We start from the raw sequence: 10406 nt of genomic DNA on the forward strand, positions 1-10406 counted from the left end.
ATGTGCGGCTGCAGAGGCAGCGCAGGCCACGAAGACGACAGGGTCAGGGGCAGCGCGAGCCAAGCCGAGCCAGCCCAGGGAACGCTAGTAGGGCCGCAGGGTTGCCCGGGATCAGCTGCCACTGCCATCCTCACCTTCGCGCTGGCCCCGTGTCCCAGCCCGCGAGCAGGAGGAGCAGCGGCCACCGCCTCACGCTCTAGCTGCCGCTGGCGCGCGCCAGGCATGGTCCCCTCTTAAAGGTGCAGGCCGCGGCGGCGGGGCGGGCGTTCGGAACAAAGGGGCGGCGCGGGGCCTGAGGGCGGCTCAGGGGCCACGATGAGCGCAGCGGCCCTTGGCGGCCGTGCCTCGCGGGATGCTGCTCCGTGCGGGCTGTGGCTTCCCAGGCCGGCGGGGTGCAAGGCCACGTGCGGGGGGTGCAGCCTTGCCCACAAGGCGCGGGCCGGGATGGCGGCCAGCGCAAAGGCAACTTTATCTTTGTGGGCGTCATGACCCCCCAGAAATACCTGCAGACCCGCGCCGTGGCCGCACACAGAACGTGGTCCAAGACAATTCCTGGGAAAGTTGAGTTCTTCTCTGGTGAGGGTTCAGATACATCTATACCAATTCTGATAGCGCCTCTAAGGGGCGTGGATGACTCCTACCCACCCCAGAAGAAGTCTTTTATGATGCTGAAGTACATGCATGACCACTACTTGGACAAGTATGAATGGTTTATGAGAGCAGATGATGACGTTTACATCAAAGGAGATCGTCTGGAGAGTTTCCTGAGGAGTTTGAATAGCAGTGAGCCCCTCTTTCTTGGGCAGACAGGACTGGGCACGACAGAAGAAATGGGGAAACTGGCCCTTGAGCCCGGTGAGAACTTCTGCATGGGGGGCCCTGGTGTGATCATGAGCCGAGAGGTGCTTCGGAGGACGGCCCCGCACATTGGCAAGTGTCTCCAGGAGATGTACACCACCCACGAGGACGTGGAGGTGGGAAGGTGTGTCTGGAGGTTCGCTGGTGTGCAGTGTGTCTGCTCTTACGAGATGCAGCAGCTTTTTTTATGAGAATTATGAACAGAACAAGACGGGGTACATTAGAGATCTCCACAACAGTAAAATTCACCGAGCTATCACATTACATCCCAACAAAAACCCTCCCTACCAATACAGACTGCACAGCTACATGTTCAGTCTCAAAATCGCCGAGCTGAGGCATCGCACAATCCAGCTCCACCGAGAAATCGTCCCGATGAGCAAATACAGGAGCACAGAGATCCACAAGGAAGCCCTCCAGTTGGGCATCCCCCCTTCCTTCATGTGCTTTCAGGCCCGCCAGTGGGAGGAGATTCTGGAGTGGGAGTTTCTGACTGGAAAGCACTTGTATTCGGCTGCCGACAGCCAGCTCCCCTGGAGAGGAATGGACTCTGTGCGGAGGGAAGCCTTGGACAACATTGTCATGCAGGTGATGGAGATGATCAATGCCAATGCCAAGACCCGAGGCTGCATCATCGACTTCAAAGAGATCCAGTACGGCTACCGGCGCATGAACCCCCTGTACGGGCCAGAGTACATCCTGGACCTGCTGCTCCTGTACAAGAAGCACAAAGGGAAGAAGATGATGGTGCCCGTGAGGAGGCACGCATACCTGCAGCAGACCTTCAGCAAGATCCAGCTCAGGGAACACGAGGAGCTGGATGCACAGGAGCTGGCCGACAGGCTCAATCAGGACTCAGGCTCCCTGTCCTTCCTCTCCAATTCCCTGAAGAAACTTCTTCCCTTCCAGCTCCCCGGGGTCCAAGAACGAGTGCAAAGAGCCCAAAGATAAGAAGATAAACATCCTGATTCCTTTGTCTGGACATTTTGACATGTTTGTGAGATTTATGGGAAACTTTGAGAAGATGTGTCTCATTCGCAATCAGAATGTCAAGCTAGTTGTTCTACTTTTCAATTCCGACTCCAACCCTGACAAGGCCAAGCAAGTTGAACTGATGAGAGATTACCGTGTCAAGTATCCAAAAGCGGACATGCAGATTTTGCCTGTGTCTGGAGAGTTTCCAAGAGCTCTGGCCCTTGAAGTAGGATCTTCTCAATTTAATAATGAATCTCTACTCTTCTTCTGTGATGTTGACCTGGTGTTTACTATGGAATTCCTGTAACGATGTTGAGCAAATATGGTTCTGGGCCAACAAATATATTTCCCCATCATCTTTAGCCAGTATGATCCAAAGATTGTTTATAGCGGGAAAGTTCCCAGTGACAACCATTTTGCCTTTAGTCAGAAAACTGGCTTCTGGAGAAACTATGGGTTCAGCATCACTTGTATTTATAAAGGAGACCTTGTCCGCATGGGTGGCTTTGATGTTTCCATCCAGGGGTGGGGGCTGGAGGACGTGGACCTCTTCAACAACGTTGCCCAGGAGGGTTTGAAGATGTTCAGGAGCCAAGAAGTGGGAGTAGTCCATGTCCATCACCCAGTGTTCTGTGACCCCAATCTGGACCCCAAACAGTACAAAATGTGCTTGGGTTCCAAAGTATCAACATATGGGTCTACGCAGCAGTTGGCTGAAATGTGGCTAGAAAAAAACAATCCAGGTTACAGTAAAAGCAGCAATAGTAATGGCTCCATGAGGACAGCCTGATGTCCAGCTTTGCTGGAAAAGACATTTTTAATTATCTAATTTATTTTTCAAAAAATTTTTGTATGATCAATTTTTGAAGTCCATACAAGGATATATTTTCCAAGTGGTTTTCTTACATAAGACTCCTTTAAGATTGAGCTTTTTGAACAAAAAATGTGATCAGTGTTTGCCTTTGAACACATCTTCTTGCTGAACATTATGTAGCAGATCTGTTAAAGCCTGACTTGAAATGTACCTGATGAACAAAACTTTTATGTTTTTTACATTTTTTCCAGACCCCTTCTCTGCAGTCCTATGCAGAAAATGTAAACAACATGCCTACGAAGCATCATTGTGATGGAAACACTGTAACTCTGGTAAATGCTCTTTTGTGCCCGTTAGCCTTGCAGATTCTACCTTTGATTTGGTTTGGTTTTAACAACAGCTTTTTCTTTAAAAAGCCAATATGTGTTCCACTTGTAAAAAAGGAAACATGATAAGAGTTGTATCATTGTCCTCTGATTCTTTCCCCTAAACCACGCTCTACAGGTCACGGTCAAGTAGGCGCCTGTGAGCAAGGGCTGGAGGAAGCCACAGCAGGCTCAGTGGTGGCTCTTCTTGCTGTTCCTTTGGCCCAAATGGACCTGGTGTGAATTCCAAGAAGGGGTGGGCTTCTCCTTCTCTTCCTGACCCTTCTCTTTAGAGGGTAAATATTAATATTTAGAATGGCAAAGAAGAGTTATTGTAATAATCCTAATGTATGCAAGCTACACAAATGAAAACATCCTCCTGAAAACATTGGGGAGGAACCGTTGGTTTGCTTCCTTTGTCCTGTCTGTGCTGAGCTGGTGGAGATAGTGACTTCATGTTTTAGTTGCTGTTGTTTATCCTTTGTATCTGAAATCCCTTTAATTTACTGAATATCCTGGGTTTAGAGTGCTACCATTGCCAAGTACCTGTTACTGGTATTTATATGCACCAGGAGTGTGGTTAGTATGTTTTACTTGTAGTACATCGGTCTCCAAAGATTTCCTTTTGAAAATACCTTTTCCCTCCTTAATTTTCATATTCCTGTTTTACTAAAATATTCAGTGTTCTTCCACAGTTTTGGTGCTCATGTGTTTTGGGGACAAAAATGAATCTGTCATTACACCAGAGTGTTTGTTTTCAACTCACAGATCAAATGTGCCTTAATAAAATTTGTTTTTGTTTAGATTTCAAACAGTTGATAGGCTTGCCATTTTAATACACATCATTGGAGATCAACTTATTTGTAAATAGCCTGTTGCACATTTGGAAAAATAAACCAGTGGACAATATTTTTCTATTGTAAAAAAAAAAAAAGACAAGGATGAGTTAATATCTATCAATTATAACTATCAATGCTAATGGCTTCAATTCACCAATAAAAAGAAATAGACTGGCAGAATGGATTAAGAAGTACACACAGGTAATGGGGAAAAAATAAGAACAGAGATACATCATGTTCAGGTACAAGCACCCAATGATAAATGTAAACATATTATATACCTAAAATGTACCAATAAAAGAATTTAAGGGAAAAAAAAGAAATTTGTAAAACTTATTTTGCAAGTATGCAAAACTCCTTTATTTTTAAAAATTTAATGTTATTTTTGATTGACATGCCATAGTGAAAGTTGGCCTCCTAGAAGCTGAGACTGAAAGCGGTCACCAGTGACTGGGGGGGAAGGAGGAGACAGGGGAGCAGTGCTGCCTTTAGACATGGGAGGGAGTCCTGGGGTCTGTGCTGTGGGGTTGGCAGTCATGGTCGACAACAGCGTGATGCATAGCTCAGGAAGCAAGGCGGGAGGACGTGGAATCTTTCACCACAGACAGGTGGAGAACGAGGTGGGCTTGCTCATAACATTGACTATGTCCTTGCATGTGTGAACATGCCTGTGTTCCTTCCTGCTTCATCCACTGGCAAATACAATCTGCCCCGGGGAAGACCTGGCCCTGTGCCTCTCACACTATGCTTGGGGAAGCATTAAACACAGTAAAGGTGCCCAGGGCAAAGGACGGTAGGTAACAGAGAGGGAGTTCAGCCAATGGGGCACCTAGTGTCTCCTCAGCTGGGGCCAGGAGACTGAATCCCTGAGCTGAGTCCCACAGACATGATTCAAGATTCATGGAATCGCTCCAGGCAGCTCACCCAGCATTATGATGGGTCTGATTCAGAGGTCACTCCTGATTTCCATAAAGGATGTTCCCTAAGATCCTAGCATGCACTGTACCCATCCTGGAGGCATCCATGGATGAGTTCCTGGCTGAAGGAGCCATGAGGGGGTGGGGCACTGTTGCAATGGTCACTGGGGCTGACCCTGGCTCCTCCCTTCTCCTTCCCCTTCAGCCAACTGTGATGGGAGCAGGCTTTTCCCACCAGGCCATTTCTGCCTTGGAGCCAACCAACCATGGATTGACCCCACTGAAACTGTGAGCCACAAAAAAAGGCTCTTCCTTTAAGTTGCAGGTGGCAGGTATTTCGTCCCATTGCTGGGAAAGTGGCTGAGACAAGGTGCTTCTCAGTGTGTCCGTGGTGATGGCCATAAATGTTGATCTGTACAGATGAACTCAAAGGAAAGGTTCTCAGGGAAAGAGGTAGCACTGGATATAGGACACAGAACCCCACTCCCTGGAGTACAGATCAGCTTGCTTTCTTTAAACCTCAGTTAGCCAAGGAGAATTTAGTGTTGTCAGCAAAGCCATCAAATAATGGGTATGTGTCTATGTCACACGCTGAACATTTTACTCCCCCTCTCCCCTCCCCTCTTCTTCCTCTCCAGATCCCTTTTCATCTCCATTGAGTCTAGCTCCCTGTTTCCTGCTACTTCTCTTTTATTTGGCTCTTAAAATTGTTTACATTTTTAAATTTCTCATGTTAGAGAAACCGTATGATATTTAGCCTTCTGAGTAGGTCATATTTCACTTAGCATTATAGTCTTAAAATCCACCCTTTTTCCCACAAATAACTCTAATTTATTCTCTTTATGAATGAGTATACTCTATTATGTATAACATATATATGACTTCCCAATGAGTATTTTTATAAATGAAAAATTTAATTCTCAAATTCATTTGAATTGGATTAGCCAAAATAATTTTAATAACCAACTCCAACAATAAATTTTAATGGCACACACTTCCAAATTTCAAAACATTCTCTAAAGTTATTCATATAAAACTAGATTGATGTAAGAGAATTGAGCCACATAGATAAATCTATACATCTATGTTGATTGATTTTTGACAAAGTATCAATGGGAAAAGTGACAACTGGAATTATATCTTCTAGAGAATAAGGACTGATTCCTTCTCTTAACCCACATACAAAACTTAATTCAAATAGGTTAGAGACCTAAATTTATACAAAACTCATATGTAAAACATAGTAGCAAATACTCATTATTTGGATTAGTCAATGGATTCTTAAACATAACAGCAAAAAGAAAGCAACAAAAGAAATGAAATCTATGAGCTGAACTTCATGGAAAGTGAAACCTTGTGGTATGAAGAATTTAAGTCTTTTGGGAAGATGTCTAAGGGACTAGCTGGGTCAAATGTATGACCTTCCCAAAAGAAAGGGAAAGAGGGGATGAGGAGGGAGGGGAAAATAGAATTAAGACGTGCTATGTACCTAGACAAACTCCCCATGGTGAATGATGAACATAATCAGTATGTACTGCAATAAGGGAGTTAATAAAAAAATTGAAACTTTTTGTCCACCAAGAGTAAAAAGACAACATTTAGAAAATGTGAAAGAAAATCAATATATAAAAAATTCTTACATCTCAACAGCAAAGAAATAAAAAATTTAAAATGCACAAAGGACTGGAGTAGACATTTCTTTAAAGATCAGCACATGACCAACACACAGCAGGAAACACATAGCCTTAGTAGTCATTAGGAAATGTGAATCAAAAGTACCCTAGAATTCACTTCACACCCACTGCAATGGCCATGAGAGAAAATTAAAATTGGAAATCACAAGCGCTGGTGGTGATGTGGAGAAGGGGGCCACATGTGGCCTGTGGGGGTAAATGGTGCTGCTAAACAGGAAATTGTGGCAGGCACCAGTAACAGGGCTCAGGACTGCACAGACCAGCTGCCCTGCCCCAGGCTTGTGCCAAACCACTGAAGAGAAGCACTCAAGGCATGGTGAGTGGGGGAGCATTTGGAGTAGCTGCATTTACAGAGGCAGAAAAGTGGGAACAGCACAATACCCACAAAGAGGGGAACAAACACAAGGAGGCAGAGTTGTCCCATGTGAAATGCTCAGCTGTAAGTCACAGTGAACACCTGACATGGACCACACCATGCAGAACCTGGAAAACAGTATGCGGAGAGAAAGAAACCAGACACCAAAACCACATATGGTGTGGTTCCACTTATGTGTAATATCCAAAGTCATGAGATCCACAGAAGGAGAAAGCAGAAAGGGGTTGCTGAGGGCTGAGGAGAGATGGGCAATGGGAGTGACTGTCCCATGCATATAGATTTTTCTATGTGGGGTCATGAAAAAGTTCTGGAACTAGGTGGTAGTAAGGGCAAATCAAGAATAATGAGCACAGTCCAAACCCAAACCTAGTGCAAGAAGGGAAAACATAAAGATCAGAGCAGAAAATAATAAAATTGTAGCTAAAAAAATATAAAGAATTAGTAGATCCAAGAGCTGGTTATTCAAGAGAATAAACAAAATAGACAAACCCTTAGCCAAAAATATCAAAGTTAGGACAGACCCACATCAACACAGAATAAAAAAGGGGAAATCACAACAGGCACCACTGAAATCCAGAAAATTATTGACAACTGCTCTGAAAACTACTCCAACAAACTGGAGAATCTTGCCAAAATGGACAGATTTCTAGACACATATGAATTAGCAAAATTGAATAAAGAAGATATAAAGATGCTAAACAATAACCAGAAATAACAGAAGAAGAAATTGAGGCTGTAATAACAGCCCTACCAACTAAGAAAAGTCCAGGATTTGGTGCTGAATTATACACGACCTTTGGGGATGATATAACAGCAATACTCCTCACACTCTTTAGTGAAAGTGATAGAGGAGAAGTACATCCACAGTCATTCCTGGGGGCTAGAAACTCCCTGATTCCAAAACCAGACAAGGAGCAAACTGAAAAGAAAACTACAGGCCAATTTCTTTATTGCCTATAGATACAAAAATCCTCAACAAAATACTAGCAAACAAAAAGCAATCATCAAAAAAAGATCATACATCAAAAACAAGGATTCACCCCATGGGTAAAAGGATGGTTCCACATGCACAACTCAATAAATGTAATCTATTACATAAACTAAAGCTAGGACAAAAATCACATGATCATCTCAATAGATGCAAAAAAAAAAAAAAAAAAAAGCCCCTGACAAAATCCAGCATTCATTCACTATAAAAACCTTGAAGGAAACAGGTATAGAAGGACCATGTCTAAATCTGATGAAAGCCATTTACAACAAATTGAAAACCTGAAAGCTTTCCTCCTGAAATCAGGAACAAGACATAGGTGTCTGGATCATCATTCCCATTCAACATAGTCCTCCAAACATTAGCCAGAGCAATCAGCAAGAGAAAGAGTAAAAGGGATAAGGAAATGAAAGGAAGAAGTCAAATTATCAGTTTGCAGATGACAGGGTCCTTTAGAAGACCCCAAAACCATCAAATGACTCCTAGAACTAATAATCAAGTTCAGCAACGTAGCAGGATACAAAACTACACGTAAAACTCAATAACATTATTGTACATGAATAACAAACCCATGAAGAAATATATTAGGAAAAAAAATCCATCACTAAGTGTTTAGGTGAAGCTAGATGTTGCTGTTAGGAGTAAGATTGCAATTCCAGCCCCGTGCTGAGTCATGCACTATGCTTCTCCCTCTTCCCCCAGGTGGGGCTGTCCCCACGGCCTCAGCCATGTCTCCAGCTGGCCATCAGAAGGCAGCACACTCCTGGACAGCACTTCTCTGGACATATATCCTGGTCACTGTCCATTGTGAGGCCTCAACTCCATGCCCCACGCCCTCAGGTGGCCCCTGCTCCCTGCCTGGCTGGAGACATGATGGACATCACCAACAGGAGCTCTTAGGGTGTGTTTGTGCTCCTGGGCTTCTTTGCTAGGCCAGCGCTGGAACCTGTCCTCTTTGTAGTCATGGCATCATTCTATGGGGTGTCCCTTGTGGGCAATGCGGTCATCACCCTCCTCTCCTGCATGGACGTGCATCTGCACACAGCCATGTACTTCTTCCTGGCCAACCACTCCTTCCTGGATGTGAGCTTCACCACGAGCATCATCCCCCAGCTCCTGGTCAAACTCTGCGGACTTCGGAAAACCATCAGCTATGCCAGGTGCATGGCTCAGTTCTACATCTCACACTGTCTGGGTGCCACTGTGTGCATCCTCACAGCCATCATGTCCTATAACCATTATGCTGAGGTCTGCAGACCACTGCACTACATGGTCCTGATGCACCTGAGGCTCTGCATGGGCCTGGCCTGTACCTCCTGGCTCAATGGACTCAGCACCAGCCTGGTGGGCTCCATGCTCACCATGCTGCTGCCCCTGTGTGGGAATAACCACATCTACTACTTCTTCTGCGAGATACCCCTCATCATGCAGCTGGCCTGTGTGGGCACCAGGCTGAATGTGCTGGAGATGTACCTGGCCAGCTTTGTCTACATGGTGCTGCCCCTGAGGCTGATCCTCCTGTCCTATGGCCACATCACCAAGGCCATGCTGAGCATGAGGATGGCCAAGGGGAGAAAGCCCTTCAGCACCTGCTCATCCCACGTGGCTGTGGTGTCCCTGTTGTGTGGGAGCATCATCTTCATGTACCTAAAGCCAGCCATGAACGGCTTCCATGAGCAGGGCAAGTTCATGGTGCTCTTCTACACAGTAGTCATGCCTACGCTGAACCCACTTATCTACACCCTGAGGAACAAGGACATGCACGGGGTGCTGGGCCACCCCATGCTAGGGCCCTGTGGTGCCTCAGGATGCATGGCTAGAGAATAGCAGAGACACTGGCCACTGCTGAGGGGATGAGCAAGGCTGTAACAACAGTGACTCTGGACAGCAGGCCCAGAGGGGCCATGGTGGAGTCCAGGGGGAGCAGGCACCAGTGTGCATACACCATGTCAGGCCAAGGTGCAGAGAACACACTTTGTTTTCACTTCTCATTAATTATCCAAACCTTACTAAATTGTTTGTATCATTTTATATGTCACATATAGATTATTGTCATCTTGTTAATGCTGTCATATCTGTGGGAGATATACATATATATACATTAATTTTATATGGCTTTCTTAATTGCTCATAATAATCTCTGCCATGCAGTGTGCCTGAGCTGTGGGAAGCCTTTTATGTTTTTCCAATGTGCACAGTGAGTCTGCGAGATTCACATTCACAACCCTGTACAGATCAGGTAACTGTAGGAACAGTCAGCCCTCCACTGAGATGTAAGTCCACATCTGTCTGTGGATGTGGGTACATTTTTACTTAGCCCCCTTGGGTGTAGTAGGAGACACATATTTGGTCCCAGTTTGGGCACAGAAATCCTGAAAGCCTGTACCTGCCTGAGGGTGGGGACAGAGTCCTCTTATGCATAACTAGTCCCTGAACCCCAGAAAGTGTCTTCCTGAGCCCTGCAGACTTTCCTGCACATGCCCAGCCCAAGATCCCATGCACGGGACAAGCAGCTGCTGGCTTGGGCTTCCCTCTGAGGGAGGGTGGTGGGCAGGATGGAGCCCTGGAACCTGCAGGGTC

At 45.5% G+C, this 10406-nt stretch overlaps 1 protein-coding gene and 1 pseudogene across 1 annotated transcript; both read left to right on the plus strand.

Annotated features, from left to right (window-relative positions):
* On the plus strand, window positions 1–2623 carry LOC101705403 (chondroitin sulfate synthase 1 pseudogene; annotated as a pseudogene).
* Window positions 2624–8696: 6073 nt separating this feature from the next.
* Window positions 8697–9653, plus strand: LOC101705785 (olfactory receptor 2C3). Its single transcript, XM_013067874.3, is given in 1 exon segment — window positions 8697–9653. A coding segment is annotated over 1 exon segment (957 nt).
* The last annotated feature ends 753 nt before the right edge of the window (window positions 9654–10406 follow it).

This window comes from Heterocephalus glaber, unplaced genomic scaffold (assembly GCF_053883595.1).
Source record: "Heterocephalus glaber isolate CG9 unplaced genomic scaffold, H.glaber_assembly_v1.0 deba00001461, whole genome shotgun sequence".
Taxonomy (NCBI): Eukaryota; Metazoa; Chordata; class Mammalia; order Rodentia; family Bathyergidae; genus Heterocephalus; species Heterocephalus glaber.